The sequence below is a fragment of the Sceloporus undulatus genome, chromosome 5 (genome assembly GCF_019175285.1).
Source record: "Sceloporus undulatus isolate JIND9_A2432 ecotype Alabama chromosome 5, SceUnd_v1.1, whole genome shotgun sequence".
Taxonomy (NCBI): Eukaryota; Metazoa; Chordata; class Lepidosauria; order Squamata; family Phrynosomatidae; genus Sceloporus; species Sceloporus undulatus.
The window spans coordinates 160,979,042-161,001,098 of NC_056526.1; the positions used below are offsets into that span (position 1 = coordinate 160,979,042).

The 22,057-nt window shown below is 40.8% G+C and overlaps 1 protein-coding gene across 1 annotated transcript in view; it reads left to right on the forward strand.

Moving 5' to 3' along the window:
* The first annotated feature begins 5,904 nt into the window (after positions 1 to 5,904).
* Positions 5,905 to 22,057, forward strand: part of SEC24D (SEC24 homolog D, COPII coat complex component) — a 68,202-nt gene continuing 52,049 nt past the window's right edge. Inside the window, 3 exon segments of the mRNA XM_042470079.1 lie at positions 5,905 to 6,055; positions 18,137 to 18,323; positions 19,142 to 19,268. Coding sequence (XP_042326013.1) covers positions 18,173 to 18,323; positions 19,142 to 19,268 — 278 coding nt within the window. The 5' untranslated portion in view covers positions 5,905 to 6,055; positions 18,137 to 18,172.

Sequence of the window (22,057 nt, forward strand, 5' to 3'; positions counted from 1 at the left end):
CTAGAAGGAAGTCTTTAGTGGAGAGGCACAGGGTTCTGTGCTAGAGCCATTACTCTTCAACGTTTTTGCCAATGATTTAGATAACAAAGAATGACTGATAGATAAGTGGGTAGAGAGAACTATTATCAAGTTTGCAGATGATACAAAATTGAGTGGGGTGGATAACACATTGGAAAGTAAGAAGAGAATTCAAAGTGACCTTATTAAACAAAAAAGTTGGGCAGATGTTTATAAAATGAAATTCAGTTGAGACAAATACAAAATTCTACATTTAGGACACAAAAACCAAAGGCTCATGTATAGAATGGGGATACATAGTTCAGCAGTACTACATGTACTTTGGAACTATTGGAGAGCATAATTTGAATATGAGACAAGAGTGTGACACTGCATCAAAGAACACTATTTTAGCCTGCATCAATAGAAGTACAGTTTCCAATTTGAGGGATGTGATGGAGCCTTTATATTCTGCACTGATCAGTCCTCATCTGGAGTACTGCATTCAGTTCCAGGCATCTCATTTTAAGAAGGATATAGCAAGTTGGTGCAGATTCAGAGAAGGGCAGCAGGCATGATAGGAGATATGGAGAACATATAAGGAAAAGTTAAAAGAAGCCAGGCATGTTCAGCATGGTGAAGAGAAGACTGTGAGGTGACATGTAGTCTTTAGATAACTCAAGGGCTATGGCAGAGAAAAGGGAGCAAGTTTGTTCTCTGCTGCCTCAGAGGGTAGGACCAATTACCTAGAAAGGTGGTGGGGTCTCCTTCTCTTGACAGCTTCAAAAAGAGGCTGGACAGCTGCCTGTTAAGGGATGCTTTAGCTGGAAATCTTGCACTGACCCTGGGGTTGGACTTGATGACCCACAAGGCCTATGTTTCTAGCTCTGAAAGAAGGGCCACTGCTGAGGACCTCAGGATCCAACAAGCTCAAATGGGGAGATATTGTCTGTCAGGTAGCCTGGGCTATAGGACTTTATAGGTCATAATCAGCACTTTGAATTGTGCCTAAATACAGACCGGCATCCAGCAGAGCTGTTAGAGCAGGGAGTTATACGATCCCTGTAACTAGTCCCATTTAACAGCCTCAGCTCTTAATTATCCAAACAGTTGTACTTTCTCTGGGGCTGTACAAGTCCCATCTTCTTGCACACTTTTGACTTGATGAACAGCCAACTAATTGATCACTATGCAAGGGATGACCTATATAGTGCCTCCTGAACGATCAGCTGTGCAACTGCGATAGCCAGTGTAACTACACAAGTGTATATTTATGGTATGCTTCAAATGTATAGGCTCTTGGGCCCTATGCTCAGAAATATAGGATGCTATCATAAATATCACAGGATGCCAAGTAAAATAAGGAATGGGGTTCTTGTCCATTTAATGGTTGTCTAGAAGAGGGAATGTCAGCAGATATTGTTAGCATGACAAGCAACGTATGCTATGTTTGTCAGCTACCAGTCTCTGCTTTCTCAAACAACATCCTTTCTCTTTCCAACAGTGAAAACAAGCCCAGCTTGAAGAAAAGTGTCTCGGGAGAATAGTGACAGGGAGAAGCAGCAGGTGTATTAAGGGCCTAGCGCTGTTTCCTATTAGCTATTCCTATTAGCTATTTTAACCCACAAAAAACCATGGATGCCGGCCATGAAAGCCTTTGACTTCACATTGCTTTGATTGAGATTTCCTGCATGGCAAGGAGTTGGACTGGATGGCCCTTGTGGTCTCTTCCAACTCTACGGTTCTGTGATTTTATGAATCTACTATATAAACAATCTCAGTTCATTTTACAAAACCTGAAACTGATGTATACCTCCAATATGATTGTAAAATGGACTTTTATATTTCCCAATCTTTTTTAAAAATTTGTCAAGGACTTCTCCCTGATCAAAACTGTCAAGTTGTCAATTTCAATGAGTTCAACTGTCTTGGTCAGCCAGCCCTCTCATGTTGTACATCAGCTACCTTTCATTTCTGCAAGTTTGGCTGCAGTAAAGTATATTGCAAAGTTCTACCATAACTCTTCTCTGTTTTGACGATCCAACATCCAAGTAAAAATGTCTCTGGTTTCAACTGTATTTTTATTTTTAAAATGTCCTCCACCATTTTATGACTCAGAGTCCAGTATTTCCATGTCCACCACATATGAAAAAGGTCCCAGCTTTTTGTTTACACTTCCAACAATCATTTGAATTATTCAACATTTTTGATAATCTATCTGGTGTTAAATACTATCTATAAATCACTTTATAATTTTTTTCCTCTCAAGCCATCACTCAATGTAAATTTCAAACTTTCCCCCCATATTTTCTCCAGTTGTTCAACTGAAATTGGGGAAATGATATTTTGGGTCCAAAAAGAGCTTTTATCTTTTAAAAACTGCATTTTAATCTTATATCGTGTGATTTAATATTGTAATAATTTAATTCTATTTTAATACTCATTTTTGGCATGATTTTAATTGTATTGTTCTTTTAAATTGTGGAGCACTTTGCCAATTTTGAGGGATGCAATATATATATATATATATATATATATATATATATATACACACACACACACACACACACACACATATATATATATATATATATACACACACACGCAAAAAAAATTCAAATCCACTAAGAGTGAAAGAGACTGAATGTGAATTTTATGCAGCTGATGATCAAAAATTCAGTGCAGGGGAATTGTTTAAGGAAGAAGAGCAGTTATTTATACTCTTATACTTCAAATTACACGATTGTTTCTCAGGAATATTTACTTATTATAAAGTATAAAAAGCAACAACAAAGGCCTGTTACAGATAGCCAAAATAAAGCTGCTTTGAGTCACAGTGGAGATATGGGGTTTCAATGATGCATGCGTCCTAAGAGTCCAGAACTCACACCAAAGCCATGCTCCAGCCCTAAGGACTGGAGCATGGCTTTGGTGTGGCTTCTGGACTCTTAGGACGCATGCATCATTGAAACACCATATCTCCACTGTGACTCAAAGCACCTTTATTTTGGCTATCTGTAACAGGCCAAAGTGTCCTTTAAAATACAGATTAAATCAAAGATAAGGCCTTTAAAACATGGTGTACAACATATCTTGTCTTCTCCCTCTAACATGCCACCTCTTCTGCAATTCAAAATTAATTCAGCTTCGTATGCTGAACACCTGTGGCACACACCTTTAATCATTACAGCAATTACTTAAATAGTTTGCATTCCTGGTCTTTGTTGCCACTGGGGAATTACTACAGAATAATATTTTAGCAGATGTGGTATTACTCAGTGTGAGTTGTCTTTTATGATATCTCCATAAAACTGACATATTGACTTGACAGTTTTGCTAAAAAGAATTAAGTGGAAAGAGTAAAATATGGAATGATAATAATAGTGGTGATGGTGATGATATGAAGAGGAAGAAGATGTTTATATTGATCTAACATATATTTTTTTTTAATCAAAGATAAGTCAAAAACTGCACATTGGAAATGGGAAATGTGTAGCCCTCCAGGCATGGAGACAAACAATCCTCCAATTTTGATCAACTCTTTTCAGATTTTCCTGTAGATTCAGGCAAAAGCACCCAGTAGATTCAGGCAAAAGGTTGGAAATGACTTGAAGGCACACAACCACAAACATACATCATGTTAATGGTACAGGAGCTCTCTATAGTTTACATGATGGCAAACTTAAACTGGATTTTACACTTTGCCCATGGCTGCTTGTATTCTGTGTTGAAGGCCCCCCTCACCCTTCCTGTTGCCTCAGAGCAGTCACCCCCCACATTTGTGTTGGAAGATTTTGCATTCTCTTTCCCCCTCTTTCGATAGAGATTTCCTGCATGCAAACTCTCCTCTCCTTTCTCTCATTCACACTAACCATGTGACTTAGGTCACTCCCCCTTTGGGACTAACAAACATTCTCTCTTAAAGATTTTCAACTGAACTGCATGTTTTCCATCTTCCTCCTTGGAAAGATGGTGAGATTTCCTTTACCAAAACTATTCGTTAGTAAGGCCTTGTACAGATGGGCCCTTTGTGGCATCATGGCGATGTGCTAGGGTTGCCTCGGGGCAGCGCATGCACATGCCCCGCAACCCTAGCACGTCACCATAGCTATGCGGCACTATTCAGACGGTGCACACAGCTGTGATGTCACTGCTGCATGGTGTCCAGATGGAGCCTCACGGCAGCGACATTCTCACACTGCCACCAGCTGTTTACAGCGGTGCAAAAAGGAGCTGCTTTTCAGCGCTCCTTTTTTTTTTTCGTGCAACTGCACCGCTCAATTTGGATGCTGCACCGTGGATACGCGAAAAAGAGGCGGCTCCGGGCTGCCTCTTTCTGGCAGTCTGTACCCCACCTCAGATTCTATGTACTATATTTAATATAGATTAAAGCCATTAGTAAACTTTTGTTTGAATTACAAGCTACTTGTGTTGTTTTTGGAGTCAGTCCCGTTTCTTAAGGAAGCATAGTAAAACAAAGGCACATTTCCACTACTCTGCTAATTTAAAACTAGACCTTAACAGGCTTGGCTTTGACATTGTTGGTATTTCAATATTTTTTTTTGGTTTCCTTACTAAAGGCTAAAGCCTTAGGAAGCTTACATTGCCCTACGATTTGTCCTTGCAGAGAGAAGTGGCTGGGCCTCCAAACATATTTGACCTTGTCCTCAAAGACCCTCTGGGCAGCCCAGGATCTTTTCAGAATTTAAATGCATCCTAAACCTTCCAAGCAACCCCCTTCCCAGACTGGACTGTGTACCTAAAGGGATCTTGCCACACCTTTCCTCAGATGCACCGGAGAAAGTAGACCTGTCTACAGAGCTCATGCTACAACTTATGAGCTACAAACTTCTTTTGCACAGTTCATCTCAAAGATGCTCAGGATCCTTTTGCATACTGATATGCCACACTAAGACAGCTAGGTCTCTGAGTTCTACCTCCACTGTGTACTGTGAGCTCCTACCCTTGCCTTGCCTTGTTGCTGTCGTTGATTGCCTTAAAGTTGTGCCTGATTTATAGCAACCTTAAGGCAAACCTATCATGGGGTTTTCCTGCAAGACCTCTTTGGAGATTTGCCATTGACTTCTACCTGAGGCTGAGACAGTGTGACTTGGCCAAGGCAGAGCCAGGAATCGAACCCTGGTCTCCAGAGTCCAACACTCAAACCACTATGCCGGCTGTTGAGTGCCTTCACGTCCTTATGGCGACCTTCCATCCTTTCTCATGGGGTCTTCTTGACCAGATCTGTTCATGGAAGAGCTTTGTGCCATTGCCTGAGGCTGAGAGCGTGTGACTTGATTTACCCAGGTCCCCCCATTTGGGTTTATTTATTTCAAGGGCATATTTATTCTCCCACAATGGCACAATGGGATTTTTACATGGCTGAGCTGAGACTCAAAACCTGGTCTCTAGGGTCGGGAGTCCAACACTCAACCCAAGAAGCCAAGCTGGCTGGTGTTGTGTTCGTTCAAGCCAAGTCAGTTAATGGTGCCCCTAAGGGCCCATCCTTTAGGTCTCTTCCAACTCTATGGGTTTTTTTTCCTGGGTGCTAATTAATAATTATTTCCATTGGCTGAGGCTGTGTGACTTGCCCAGATATTAATTAGCTAATAATTAAATTTATTAATGTAAAGGCTTTTATATCTGTGGCTGAGCTGAGACTCGAACCTTGCCCAGAGCTCAACCCACTACGCCACGCTGGCTCCAATTGCCTTCTGTGCGTTGCTCTCCTAGGCTTTGTTGCATAGGAAGCAGGGACTGGCAGGGAAGGGAAGGGCAAGAGGCTTCACCGGAGCCAAGGCGCATGCTCTCTAGAGGCGGAGGGGAGGGGAGGGGGGACATACACACAGCTGAGGCGAGCCCAGGAGCGGCGCGCGCTCCCTGCCTTCCCGGGCCAGCTGTGACCTCGGCGCGCGCTCCCGCCGGCCAGCCCTGTTAGACGTGGCAGTTTCCCTGAGCAGCAGCAGCCGCCGCCGCCGCCAGTGCCGGTGCAAAGGAGAGCCAGCTGCTGCCTCGACTCTGGAACCCAGGAGGAAGACAGCAGAACAAGTCTGGCTTGGTGAGGGGTCTTAAGGAGAAAGGAGAGGGGGGGAAAGGAAGCAGCAGCAGCAAGGGTTGAAGGTGGTGGTGATGGGGGTTTGCATGCACCTCCTGAACCCAGAACCTGTTTGGATTAAGGATGGACGCTTGCATCCTTTTTAGGGGAGGGGAAAGCATGGACTGCTAGGGACTGGAGTTCCCCAGGGCTAAGCATAGGATCAGGGGAATATAGCCAGCCCAGGAGAAGTGGAGCTTGCAAAGCTTGCAGTGTGTATGTTGTGTATGCATTTTGGGTTGGCCAAATAAAGGCATCGCTGTTTAGTGGATTTACTCACACACACACACACACACACACACCCCTACTAAGCAGTGATACCTTCATTGGGACAATGCAAATGCACAATATACACTTTTGCAAGCTCCAGTTCTCTTGGATGTCAAAGAGTTGATCTTGTTCCCTCAGCAAGTTGAGAGTCAGGGTACCAAAGGGGACCTGGTCCTCCTTGTTTTTCTTTTCCCCAGGACATGTCCTACTTTTCAGAATTCCCCAAAAGTCCTCCATATTTGAGTGTGCCTAAGAAGCATGGGTTTATATTTCTGTGAGTGTTTGTAGCATTGGTTGTGGAATGTCCTCTATTCTTAATCAAATGTCCTCCATTCTTAATCAGATGTCCTACATTTGGTGGTGCCTTGGCCTCTTTCACAGGGATGACATCTGGTCACCCTGAGTATCCAGGGTCCTGTTTGTCTTGGGGGTGGGCACTTGCATCCTTTTTAGATCAGTGCGTGGTTCCCAAATTTAGTCCTCCAGGAGTTTTGTTCTTGAGTTCCCCAGAAGCCTTAGCCATCTTGGCCAGCAGCAAGGGATCCTGGGACCTGAAGTCCAAAACATCTGGAGGGCCAAAGTTTGGGAACCACTGCTTTGGAGGCGAGGGGAGGGGAAGCATGCCACAGAAGGGGCACTACTAGGTACTGGAACTTCCTATGATAAGCCTAGCATCAGCAAATATAACCAACTTGAGAACATTGTTCCTTCTCCAGCAACAGGTTGGGTGCAGTGTCCAGGAAGGCCTCCAGTCCAAAAATTCAAATATCTGACCCACACCTGGGGCCCTCATCTGATTGCCCTGTTATTGGTGATATTGTACAGTCAGCCCTCCATATCCATAGATTTTTTATCCATGGATTCAAGCATCCACACACACACACACACACATATGTATATATATATTCCAAAAAGTAAATCTTGATTTTGCCATTTTGTGTAAAGGACGCCATTCGACTATGCCATTGTATTTAACAGGACTTGAGCATCCACGGATTTTGGTATCCATGGAGGGTCCAGGAACCAAACCCCAGCAGATACCAAGGGCCCACTTTAATTGTTTTGATGGCATGCACATTGTGTAAAATGATTAAATCCGCTTGATAACCACTGTTGCGATTTCAGCATCTTTAGGCTCTTTTCAAAAGTTGTGTCCTTGGTATTGTGTGCCTTCAAGTTGTTTCCAACTTACGGTAACCCTAAGGCCATGCTGTCATGAGGTATTTTTTCTTAGCAAGATTTGTTCAGAGGTGAGGTTTGCCATTGCCTTCCCCTGAGGCTGAGAGCATGTGACTTGGCCAAGGTCACTCAATGGGTTTCAGAGCCAAGCTGGGAATTGAACCCTGGTCTCCAGTATAGTTTAGTCCATAATTATGAACTTGAGATGCTTTGGAACCCCCTCCACCCAAACCCCTATGTACAGGTAGCCCTCCATATTGATGGATTTTTTATCCATGGATTCAGCCATCCACGGCATGAAAATATTCAAAAGTAATATAAATTCCCAAAGCAAATCTTGATATTATCATTTTATACAAGGGGCACAATTTTACTATGCCATTGTATTCAATGAGACTTGACATTCCATGATTTGGTATCCACAGGGGTCCCAAAACCCAGTGGATACCAAGGGCCCACTGTATATGGAGATCCTAATTATATCCAAATGTGAAAAAATGATTAGAGGTGCTAAAGTAGATTTAGTTTTATACAGAGCGTGTAAGCAATATGAACAATTCTTATTGATATGGAACAATTCAAGATGGGGGAGCCAGCATGGTGTAGTGGTTTGAATATGACTCTGGATTTCTATGTTGGACTATGAGTCGGGAGATCAGGGTTCGTTTCCTGCTCAAGCATAAAAACCCACTGGGTAATCTTGGCCAGGTCACACTCTCTCAGCCACAAAGAATGGTAATAGGAAGATACTTGCCAAGAAAATCCTATGGTAGGGGCACCATAAGTAAAAAATGACCTGGAGGCACACAACAACAACAATTCAAGATGGAGCAATTCAGTTAGGTACATGTGGGATGCTCTCCCATCTACTGGGTTGAAAAGTGGGATGTTGGTAAAATAAGTCCCTGGCCACTATGTCACCCTGCCATTGAAAGAAATTCTAAGAACAGTTGTGTTGAACTGTGATTGACCTTAATACAAGTGTAATGACTTTGGTACAGGCACATTTGAATCCAGATTGCTGATGCATTTGTGAGAAATGTGACTGACATATATATCCGAGTTGGATAAATGGCCAATATGCCATAATAATAACATGCATCTTTTCCTCCACCCCTGACCACCACCTTTAGGAAAAAAACTTGCCTTGCCAACCTTCAATCTTGCAACGGCACTAGTACATCCTGGGTAAGCACTAAAAATTGTGCTATATGGAACATGGAAAAGGGATTACAGAACTGTGTGGCCATGCGTTAGAAGATGTGCAGGTCAACACAACCACATGGGAAACTAGCATTAGTGTATGCAGGTATCTTGCTGCCCATTCTGATTTGCCACTGCTTTTTTCTTGTTCCCCTTGATACTACCTGTAGCATTTTTATTTGCTATTGATTTAATGTGATTGAATCATTTTGTTGGTACAATCAGCCTTCCATATCCAGAATCCATGGCATGAAAATATTAAAAAATATATACATTCTAAGAAGAAAATCTTGAGCTTGCCATTTTATATAAGGGACATCATTTTACTCTCCATTGGATTTAATGGGATTTGAACATCCATGGATTTGGGTATCCTGGAACCAAACCCCATGGGATAACAAGGGCCCAGTGTGTTAGCTATCTTTTCCTTTTGGAAGAGAAAACTGCATTAGGACTTAGTCAACAGTTGGTCTAACCTGGGACTGGGGATGCTATTGGATTTTATAGCTGAAAGATCAGGTATGCTGTTTGGAGTACTCTTGGATCCTGCATTTTTTCTGAAAGGTCAAGTGGAGATGATGCTTGGGAATGCATTTGCTTTGCTTCATCTGGTGTGGTGGCTGTACCTTTTTGGGGAGAAAGGAGGATCTGGCTACAAGGATTCATGCTTCAATTGCCCTTTTAGAAGATAATTGTAGTAGTTCTGGAGACTGGATAGGGCTCCCTAGCAAGGCACCTGACCCATGTTTTATTGAAGTCTTTTTTAGATCCATCATCACCTACATTGTTATGCCTAATGGTGCTTCACATTGATTGCTACAAAGCTGTTGGGGCTATGTTTATATTTGTGTGTTGTGTGTGTGTATAAACTATATATGGATTATTCAATGTTTGATAGATCTGTTGTAACTTTTAAATATTTGTTTGCTACATATACATTTATTTATATTCTGACTCTCTGTTACTTTTGCCAGTCTTAAAACAGTCCCACTATTTTCCGGTCTGTTCCTGGGTACAATTTAAAGCGTTAGCTTTTAAAGCCTTGAATAGCTTGAAGTCAATATCTGAAGGAATGCTTCCTTCTGTATTTACCTGTCCATAAACTGAAGTCATTATTGGAAGTCCTGTAATATGTTCCTCCTCATAGGTTTGTGAGGTACCTGAGATGGTGCCCTTTCTGTAGCTGTACAGACTGGCTCCCTCTTTGTTCTGCTTTAGGCAGGCAATAAAGACTATTCTGTTCCATGAGGCTTTTTATAGTCAACATTTTGCTGCTCTTTAATTTTAATGGATGCTCATGAATTTTAATGTATGGTTATGGTTTTTCTTTTCATGTAAAGATTTCATGTTTTTATGTTACATTGCTATGCACACTTCTAGAGAGGCTGGAGTTTTATAAATGCAATAAATTAATGTTAATGAAAGTACTTTTATTTGGGAATCTCAATTTTTTTTGCCTGGCCTACACATTATGGCTGTCTGACCTATGGCTGATCAGCCAGCCATAATGTGTAAGCCGTGGCCAATGTAGTATAATAGTGGGAAGACTCCTTTGGTTCACAGGCTCCAATACCATTCCTCACCACCTGGTTTGCAAGAATTATGGTTAGCTGTGATTTCCAACACAGGCACACTGTTTACAGCAAGTCATGCTATGCCACTAAATCATAACTGGAAACCATGGATTTCAAAAAATTGTGTGGGGTTACATTGCAAGATCGGCAGGTTGGAAGTTTGAGGTTCAAGTGCTGTGTGGTGAGATGAGCTCCCATCACTAGTCCCAGCTTCTGCCAACCTAGCAGTTTGAAAGCATGCAAATGCAAGTAGATAAATAGGTGCTATGTTGCTGGGAAGGTAACAGCATTCTGTGCAGTCATGCTGGCCACATGACCATGGAATCGTCTTTGACAACGCTGGCTCTTTGGCCTAGTGATGGAGATGAGCACAGCCTCCCACGGTCAGACACGACTTGGCAACTTGTGTCACCCTTGGTTGGGAGGAAGCGATTCACATGTTAATCTCTGTGTTGGTCTATTGTTGAATGGCAGGGCCTTAGGGTGGGAAGATATATGAGGTGAATGTGTGTCTATTTAATTAGCAATTCATTGTCTGTGGGGACGCAAATGCAGGTGAACGTCAGGAATAAATTCTTCCAGAATGCGGTCACATAGCCTGGAAAACTCACAGCAAATTATGGATGCTGGCCATGAAAGCCTTCAACTTCACATTGAAGGAAACACTTGCAACAAAGGAAAGGAATATGGCTGCCATTAACTCTATTGAGAACACTGACTTCTCCTTCCATTGCATGTTGTTTGGCAGCAGCCGTACCATCAAGGTGCGCTGGATAGAGGGGAGGAAAACAGGTCCAAAGCATTGGTGTGTTTCAACCTTTGGCTACTTTTTACCTTGGATTGTTTTCCATTCCATTTGGTGGTTAAAACAGTTCTAGCTGTTGGATTGTGATTCTAGACATCAGGGTTCAAATCTCAGCTAGGCCATGAAAACCCAATAGGTGGCCTTGGCAAACAACACTCTCTCAGCCTCAGAAAAAGCAATGGAAACCCCCCCTCTGAGCAAATCATGGCAAGAAAACCCAGTGATCAGTTCACTTTAGGGTCACCATAAATTTGAAACAATATGAAGGCCCACAACAACAACAACAACTGAGAACTAATGTCTGTATTCGCTTTTTAAAATATTCCCTTTCAGTTTGGATACATGAATAGTTGGAGACTGTTGCATTGGCCTTGTCATCCAATTGGAAAGCCATAGATTTATACATTGCTTTTCATTTTGAAAAGAATTCTTTAAGTCAGTGACAAAGGAGAAAAAAGAGAGTAAGTGAGTCTAGGACCTAAGCTTGAAGGTCAGATAATTTCAACATGATAGCTGAATCTGGCTTTAGTATGAATAGATTCACATAAGGTTTGCAGTCCTTCATGTCTTTCAGTGAGATGTATGGACTGTTAGGCACCTTGACAGAGCTGGGAATCAACAAATTTTAGAGATAACCTGAATGTAGATTAAACGGTAGTGAGCAATTTTGTTTCTTAGCTCAAGGAACTGGTTATAAAAGTATAGAAAGGTACTGCATTAAAAAGCATTGCGTGGTATGATATGAAATATATTACATGGATATATGAAAGCTAGAGTAGTGGTTTGGGTGCTGGACTAGTTTCAGAGAGACTAGGGCTCAAATCCCCACTTGATCATGGAAACTCTGACCATGGGCAAGTCACACTTTCTCAGCCTCAGAGGAAGACAATAGGAAGCCCCTTTGAACAAATCTTGGCATGAATAACCTACGGTTGCACTAAGTCAGAAATTACTTGAAGGTGTGCAACAAACATGGACACATTGTAATACAGAACTTTTTAAGATGTAACTACTACTTAAGATGTGGTTTTAGTATTGTTTTATGTCTTGTCTGATTCAGAATTTAGGGAAATTGCCCTTTTTTGAGACTAAAACTTCCAGAATCAATAAGGAAACATGGCCAGTGGTTGACGGATTGTGGTAGTTGAATCCAAAGAGGAATCTAGAAGAGATTCTCTTTTGCATAGTCTCCAAACCACTGGCCATTCTGGCAGGGTACTCTAGGAGTTGTAATCCAAAAATTATTTTCCCACCCATTTATGGGTGATGGATTATTATACTGCTATGTGGTGCACTTTGTGAAATAGGGTTTAAATTGCATTTTGTAGTGATATGTGGTGGGGGTAAGTGAGGTTTATCAGATTATCTCAGGTACTTTAAATGTAATTGGAAGCAGGTTCAGGTCACTGAGTCAGCATTGTCTGTTTGCATTTCTGAGAGTTTCTTGGTTGTATTGCCTTTCCATTTGTATGGGAAGTCTGACGTGGCACACTTTCTTTGCTGGCAGTGAGTTATGCAGGAAGAAGTTTCCTTTGCTAAGAACATGGTTAAGATTAACTCCTTCAAGTACCATGAACATCATGCTTTATCGTGACAACCAAACCTGCAGTAAAGGTGCTTTATTGCTGAATATTAAGTCAGGTTGCCTAAATGTTCAGAATTCAAACTCACATTTTGTTCTACCCAGGAGGAGGAGAGACCCACACTTTACTAAGGAGATCAACCTGATTCCTAGATTGCCATCTTTCCTGTTTCATTAATTGGCATGCTCTCACAGCAGAGAGAGCTTGTTAATGGTATTTGAGTGAAACTGAAATACAACAGCTCTTCAAAATAACATCTGAAGTGTTCAACTTTTTTTAAAAAATAAAACCACTATATATTTTTAATTCAGAGGGAAATGAAACAAATATTCTGATTGAAAGAGGAATCAATTTGCAATGCAGACGAGGGAGCTTATCACACAGTTTTAAAAAGCTATTTATCACTCCCAAATTGAATTCTAATTCAGGCTGCATCCGGATCCCTCCTGGCATTGCAAGTTGGCTTGGATTCTGTCCAGAAGTTACATGGGCTGCATTTGTTCGGCGGTGGCAGCAACAAAAATCCATGTGATAGGATCCAGATGCAGCCTGAATTAGAAGTGAATTTGGAAGTAGTAAGTAGCTTTTTAAAGCTGTGAGATAAGATCCATAGTTTTCACATTAATATTCCTAATCTAGAATAACAGTAATTATTAACATTATCCTTATTGAATTTTAATATTCAACAAGATTGCTATGGTGTGTTTGGAAGTGTTGTGGGCATCATCTCTAATTTGTGGTAGTATAAAAGTATATGTCAATTTGACATTTTTTTAAAAAGCAGAGGCATGGAGATTCTTTCACTTTCACTTTTTATATACTCTGGTTATTTCACTGTGATATTATGTTTCTGCATACTTTCCCCCCCAGGAATTGGATGAACTGTTGTTAATCCACCCCTCATTGCATATCTTCAATATTTCACAGATGAAAACTGGGGCGTGTGTGACCAAACAACATCAGAGGGTGGTCAAGATGGCACTCTCCTTCTGAAGAAGTCTTTAAACAGAAATTGATGGCCATCTTTGGACCACTATAGTAGTCTATTCCTGTATGGCAGAAGGTTTGATTAGATCAGGGGTAGGCAACCTGCGGCCCGCGGGCCGGATGCGGCCCGGCGAGGCCTTGGGACCGGCCCCAGCCCGGTCCTGCCACCGATTGCCGCCGGGGCCTTTGGCCTCTCGCGCGCAGGGGCAATTGTTTATAGAAGCCTCAGAAACATGCATTTATATTAACATTTTTTAAAAAAAAAATCAGCAAATTTTTTCACGTGTTCTCCACTTTTTTAAAAAAAGTGTCCACCATTTGAAAATTTTGTCCTACATTTGTCCCAGTTTATTTATTTATTTTAATTTTTAAATTTTTAAAATTATTTTTTGGCTTCGGCCCCCCAGTTGTCTGAGGGACAGCAACCCGGCCCCTGGCTCAAAAAGGTTGTCTACCCCTGGATTAGATGATCTTGTGATCCTTTCCAACTCAATTCTGTGATGCATTTCTGTGCAGCTTTGATTAACCAGAGCAGTTATCCTACAGATCTGTCAGAGATGGTTAAAAGGTCTTGACACAGTGATCTCTTATTCTGTTAATATGCAAATATAATGTAGAAATAAAAGTTAAAATAGGTATGGAAAGTTATAATATCACTTTGATACATCTTACCCTAATTCAAAATTTATATTTCTCCCTCTGGTCTTCTCTTATGGCACTGACCATATGAAACATGAATAAGGGATGCTGAGGGGCAGATACATCCTGTGGCTGTAGTTGTATGCACACATATTTGGGAATTAGCATCATAGAAAAGTGGGGGGGGGGTTTCTAGTATAAACTTTATTCTAGTACAGTTGGCCCTCTGTATCCAAAGATTCCTTATTCACAGATTTAATTATCTACAACTTCAAAATATAAATATAAATTCCAAAAAGTAATTGTTCATTTTGCCATTTCATATAAGGGACACCATTTCACTATGCCATTGTATGTAATGGGACTAGAGATTCCACAGATTTTGGTATCCATGTCGGGTCCTAGAACCAAACCCTAGTAGATGTCAAAGTCTCACTGTATAAGCTTTCATGGGCTTTAGTTACTTTATCAGATGCAATGGGCAAATGGTCTATTTGCTATTATAGCATAGATTTTCAATCCTTATAACAATGGCTTTATTGAGAAGGAACTCTCACCATGCTCAGTGGGGGACTTACTTGCAAGTAATTGATTATACACTTCCAGAAGTCTCCAGTTGGTTACACAAATGGAAAAGGTGTTACTGGGTTGTACCGTGCAAGCTTGTACAGATAAACATTTAAATGATGCTATATTTTGTTTTGACAGAGAGTTGAAAAATTAATGTCTCATTTTGAGGGCTCTTGAAAAAGATCCATTGGCTGTCACAAAGTACTTCATTTTGGGCCAGTCCCCATGACTGTAGGGGTAGTTTCATGAAATCCCTATGAGGTGCAGTTGTTCATATTTATAGATCTATTTATACATGATACTTTACAAGAAGAGGTGTGTCAGATACCTAACCCAAAGGACTTGCAATCTGAAATACAGAGAAGGAAGGGAAAGCATGAGTAAGCAGCAGAGGAACAATTTATCATTATTTCTATGCATATACTCAGGTAACAAAAGACTTAGGTAACATTAACTAGAATGATAACTAGAAGAGATATGACTTTGAACAGAGACTTCAAAAAGGAATTAAGCAAAGGGATCAATGGAGATGTTCTGAAAAGATATGCCAAGATGTACCAAGACAGTTAAATAGACTGCGGCAATTGTGCATATTGAAGCTGGATGATTTGAGTTCAGAGGAATGGATGTATTGACATATAGCCGTAGAGAGATAAGCAGAGACAAGAAAATTTTCTAAGAGGAAGTAGGAAGCATGGAAGGATCCAGGAGATCATAGGAAGCTGGTGTAGGAACGTAAGCTGGGGAGACACCTGATCAGAATAATGAGAAGAGGAATATTTTTATATAGACTGCTGAACTAAAGTGAGCTAAATTGAGATAACAAAAACCAGAGAGAAGATCATATTAAATGTTGGCTCTCTTTTCAAAAGCCACCTCATTCTTTGCAATGACAGTCATGTATATGATTATGTGTTTTGCATATTGTGGCAAATACCTGGGAAAAAGTTATTTAGCAGGATGCAGAAACCTTCATATAATATTGCTGCACGGAATTGGCATCTCATAGGCTGGAGCTGGCCTAGGTAAGGAATAAGTGATTGAGTGCTCAGTGGCTTTGGGAATTAGTTTCATCTTTAGAGCAAAAAATTAGGAAAAAAATCATTGGGATCTTTCAGTGTAGATTTTTGTGCAAGTATTGTACTCTGGCAGAACATGAGCAAAAATGCTTTGCTTTATGTCTGTCATTTTATAGACTTTAATTGCTTTTCCTTTTCTATTTATAATAAACTGTTTATTTTGGATGAAAGCTTTTGATATAGGTTTGACTTTCTGAGCTATTCTGACAACAAAAAGTACTATTTCAGAAGAGGTTAGGTACATCTAATGGGAATCTCATTGCTATGGATGTTTTCCATGGCTTTTACAGATGCAGTAATGCTTGGATGTCTAGATAGTTGAGGACAGTTGTGTACACCATGTCATCTAGTTGTTACTTGACTGGAAAGTTACCTGTTTCATCCTGCCAGGAGAGGATAATTTTACAAGCTAACAAAGCCTCTGACAAAGAAGCTAGATTGTACAAAGTCATTTTATACCTTCCCATCTCCTGTATTTTTCTTCTTGACATCTATCAAAGTATAAAGTGGGGGTTTTTTTTTTTCATTCTGTAGCAGCATATTATTGGAGAGAATGGTGAGGGAGAGCTGGAGAAACAGATTTTCAGTGGGCCCATACAGACAGGCTAAAATAAAGCTGGTTCGGGTCACTTTGGAGGTATGCTGTTTAAATGATGCATGTGTCCTAAGAGACCCGAAGCAGTTTTATTTTGTCCTGTCTGTATGGTCCCAGTGTCAAGAAGCTGCAGCATGTCTGCAATAAGGAATGTAATAAAACTTGTGCTTGAAAATATCAGAATTTCACTCTAGTTGATGATACTGTAGCTGTGTCAGCCTGCCTACAACAGACAAGGTAAACAGCAGCTGTGTCAAGAATCCCTTACTGAACATGCATGAACCAGTGACGTAGCTGAGGGCAGGGAGGTCCGTGGGGTCCGGATCCCCCCCTTCCAAAGCTGTACTGGAATACAATGAATGGTGTGTACACCTGTGGTGTGCATGCACCACCGCGCTCAAGCCCTCCCCTTCCCAAAATCCTGGCTACATCCCTGCATGAACAATGAAAAAGAGAAAGAGGGAGAGCAAATAGATTTGCCTCACCAGCATGTTAAAAAAAAGTTTGGCCACAAAAATGGAACTATGGTAATAAGGAATTTGGAGGCAGGTATCATCATCCTGGGTGCATTTTGGAAGAAGCTTTCAAGTAGCCTATATGGTTACATTGCATGGTTGTTTCATTTGCATGTACATTTTATTAGTTTTGAATTTGCCGAAATATGTTGAACTGCTCTTCTTTTTTGTGATGTAGGAACATATCCCTTTTCTTTCCATGCTATTTCTGCTATTTCTGCTATTTCTGGTACTAAAGTTTCGATTGAAAAAGTAACACGTCTACTTTGCCAGCTGATGTATACCTGTACTGGACATCAGAACCATATGCAGAGGTCCAGTCACATAGAGGTCCAGTCACAGGGAGATTCTTGACACTGTTTGCCCCATGTTCAGCTCCTGACTTGGAGTGGTTTCTCACTTCTTCTCTTAGATTGTGGGTTATTACACTATGCCCTGAGCAAATCTGGTAAAATAATTGGTACTATCAAGTATTACCATACTCAACATCTTCTACAATATGGACTAGATCAGGGGTAGGCAACCTTTTTGAGCCGGGGGCTGGGTTGCTGTCCCTCGGACAACTGGGGGGGCCGAACTCAAAATGGCGCCCTGAGCGGCGTGGAAGCTGTGGGGGGGGTAGCAATCAGTGGCAGGACCAGGCTGGGGCCAGTCCCAAGGCCTCGCTGGGCCAGATCTGGCCTGCGGGCTGTAGGTTGCCAACCCCTGGCCTAGATCAAGCAATATGTCTAGCTTACCTAATAGTCTCTAACAACAAAACCTGCCTGTCTTTGCCAAAAGTAACTGTGAATGCATGGCTGATCAATATCACCTACCAGTGCTATCTGGCTTTTTTTTTAATGAAATTGCAGCAGTAACCTTGATATGACAAAACATCTATGTACTTGCGTCCAGATCAAAGAAATGTCCTAGTCATCACTACACCAAAGATCTAATGAGTGGAATGTTGGCTTTCTTTTAATTGTGCACTTCTATTAGAAAGCCCATACAATTGAGTAATGGCAATTTAATAACTTTCTCCTCCTCTCCTTTTTTTGTTATGACAGGCTTTCTTGAAAAAAATAAAATAAAGTTTTGCTGAAATGAATCAGCAAGGATATGTTGCAATGCCTCCATATTCTCAGTCCCAACCAGGAATGGGAGGATTTTCTACTGGCTTTGGACAACCTCCTGCTTCACCTCTGTATGGACACTATGGTGAATCAAGCCCATCGCCATCTGTACCTCAGTCAGGTAGAGTAATATTGTGGTAGAAACTGTATAGAATTTGTTTGTATAAACCATGAGAGGAATAGACATTGCTTGAGTTAATGGATTCCCCATTTGTATCTACCTCTGTGACCCCAAATCTGCTCTGAAGGGTTTGTGTAGTGTGCGTATATATACGTGTGGGCCTGCAGTTGGGAAGGAAACAAATGGGGATCCTGTTCTATTGGAAGACTACAATATAGTTTAATTGGTTATTTTGGGGGAAATCCTGTACAGATTGGGTCTCCCTTACCTAGAATTCCAAAATCTGAAATACTGCAAAATCCAAAATGTCCACATGAGTGGTAAGATAGTCACACCTTGGCTTTGTAATGATTCAGTGTACACAAACTTTGTTTCATGCACAATACAAATATTGTTTATAAAATTATCTTCAGGCTAGCTGTATAAGATTTATATGGAACATATATGCATTGTATGTTCTTTTGGAAGACTACAATATAGTTTAGAGTTAGGAACATCTCATTATGCTTACATATGCAAATACGGATATTCAAAAATCTGAAAAATGTTCAAACACTTCTGGTCCCAAGCATTTTGGATAAGGGAGACTCAACCTGTATAAGTTCCAGTTAGACACAATTGTGATATTGATGAAATGAACAAGTCCCATTCATTTTAATGAATCTGCTCTAAATGGGGAATAACATTGTACATTGTTCCTCTTTTATGGTGGGGGGAGGGGAGGGCAATCTATTTTCCTTTAGACTTTGGTAATTTGTACCAATTGAATGCAGTATCAGTTCTTATCCACTTTGCTTTTACCTATGTCTTATTTTTAGGTGTGTTGAAAACAAACGTGCCTTTTGGGTCTGCTGGTCCCATTGGATCGCCTCCTCAAAGCACTCACCAGTTTAACCAGATGAATCTTCAGAATGGACCTAGCACCACAGCTCAACAGTTGCACAGGTGATTTAAAAGAAAAAGACAATGTATTTTTTTAAAGTATGGGAATGTGTCCTACATAGCTGATTTTAAAAATCTGTTAAGATTCGTTTTATAATAGCACTAAACCATACTAAAAATAAATAAATTAATATTTGGATTGTTAGTATGATTCAGGAAATGGATAGGATCTATGTCATCTTCCCCCACTAAATGTAGAATATGGTGTACATTCTATATAGTCATTTCCATTTCTGGTGAAAAGAAGTAGCTGCCAGAATTGATTGATTATCAAATCCTAAACACTGAGGATTTTGTAGAGAAACATTTCCTGTTCTTAATAAGCATGAAGGCTGTCTCTATAGGTTGCCTCTATAGTTTAATTGCATAAATTTATGTTAAATACTAGCAAATGTACCCATGATTGTAAGAGCTGAAGTAGCTCAGGTCTGAGCAAAGTGCAATCCACATGTGGCCTCTCAGGGCCAATCCCACCACCATTCTAGGCAATTGGTTCTATTGCTAAAATGCCTACAAAAGCTCTCCAAGTGGTATGGAGGGGATTTCCACCATATTTGGAGCCCCCGACGTACCCAGGGGCCAAAAAAAAAAAATTCATAGAATATTTTGTCCCAAAATGTCCTTTAGAGAGTGTGTGTGGCATTTCCACCAAGTTTTGGACTCACCTGGGCCAATTCAGGTCCAAGAGAGGCCCTTTTAAAAAACAAAGGCGGGTTACACACCGCCATTTAATACGTATTCTATACGTACTAGGGTTAAGAAGGGGCGGTGCTTCCACACACCCCTAACCCTAGTACGTATAGAATACATACAAGATGGCGGCGCCCTGTTCATACGGGTGCCGCCATCTTTACGTATCGGACGCTGTGCATCCAGACGTCGCGCGGCGTCTATGACATCGTGAGTCCGCCCCAGGCGCCTCGCGACATAGAGGCGCCGCAAAAAGAAGCTCCAAAATAGAGCTTCTTTTTTGCTCCGCGCGGGAGCTGCGCGGTGTGGCTGCTGCGGCTCCCTCATGGAGCAAATGGCGCCATCTGTAACCCGCCCAAGTGAACAGGAATTAACTTCTGCTTATATATATATATATATATAAGCCCTAAAATGGTCCAGGAAGACCCAAAAGCATGATGAAAGTGTCCCCCAGAGGGCATTTGGGGGCATACATTTGAATTATTATTATTATTATTATTATTATTATTATTATTATTATTATTTGCGGGTGCTGCAGTAGTGATTGCTCTTGGGGAGCTGTTGCAGCCCCCTATGCTTCCACTGTGGCCCAAAGCTGGTATAAGTCTTAGTTTGATATACTGAAGACTTTAAGTGAAAGTACACAGCTGTCAGAGTTGAAAACATTATGCTCATCCTATATGAATAAAACCATGGTAACTAGGAGCCCTAGGCATGCACTGCCTCCATGCACACTTTATCCTAAAGCAGATGGAAGGAGGCAGCCCTTGGACTACTCCACACTATGTTCAAATTGTGTTTATAGTGGTTTTTCCACACTTGTTGGGGGTAGGGGTGAAGGACTCCTGTGAATGTGGAAAAACCACAAATAAAAAACACTGTTCTTTTTAACCTCGGAGAACACTGCTCTAAGAATCTCCAGGTCCTCCAATTCAACTCTGTGGTCAACACCTGCCAGAAAGTGATCACAGAATCATTCTGGAGGGCCTACAAATGCCTAGAGAAGTGTTTTATCTAGGAACTTCTAGATTATCCAGCTCAATCTCCAGCAGAATTGCCCTGGGGGACTTATAGATTCGTAGAGAGAACATATTAATCAAAACCACAAATAATCAAATCCACAAAAGTCAAAGTGGCAAATGTGGAGGGCCAACTGTATTTAAAATCTGTGCAATGATCAGGGAAGCCTGTCCACTGGTGACTGAAACTGGTTCTTCAAACATGTTATCTTTTTTTGAATATTATAAATTAATACATAAAAATAACCAGATGAATACCACTATGATCTCCTTAGAATATATTCTATATTTCAGGTGCTTAGGTTTCATGTAGCCCATTCACACTACATAATTATAGTTCTGTTATTCCACTTTAATTGCCATAGCTCCGTCCTGTGGAATTCTGTGATTTATGGTTTGATGAGACAGTAGAACTCTCCGGCTGAGAATTCTGAATGCCTTTTGGAACACTTCAAATTCCAGGATTCCATGGGATGTTAATGAAGTGAAAGTGGAATATAACGCTATAACTGAGTAGTGTGAATGGGCCCCAGGTCTTTGAAGTATGACAATTAACAGACAAACATTCACTTGCAATTTTCTTTTGTCATTATAGACAATTATCTAAGTCAGTTTACCTAACAAATGAACAAAAGCTGTTAGATGTACATCCCATTTTTTCCTGCTCAATGTGAACAAATATTTGATAACTCTTGAGACAGTCTGAATTTTACACTGTGGAAAAAATGGTCAGAGCAGAGATTGCAGTCAAGAAATCAGAAGAAGATTCGGACTTGGAAGGGCTGTTGTGAAGGCACTAGATGAGATCCTGAAGTGTAAAGATATATCAGTAAATATTAAAGTTAGGTTTGTCCATGCCTTCATATTTCCCATTTCTATGTATGGCTGTGAAAGCTGAAGAAAATCAATTTATTTGAAATGTGATGCTGGAGAAGAGTTCTGAGAATACCATGGACTGCTTAAAGGCCAAATAGAAGGGTCTTAGAGCAAATCAGGTCCAGACTCTCCCTAGAAGCAAAGATGGCACTGTTGATATTATTATTATTATTATTATTATTATTATTATTATTATTATTATTATTA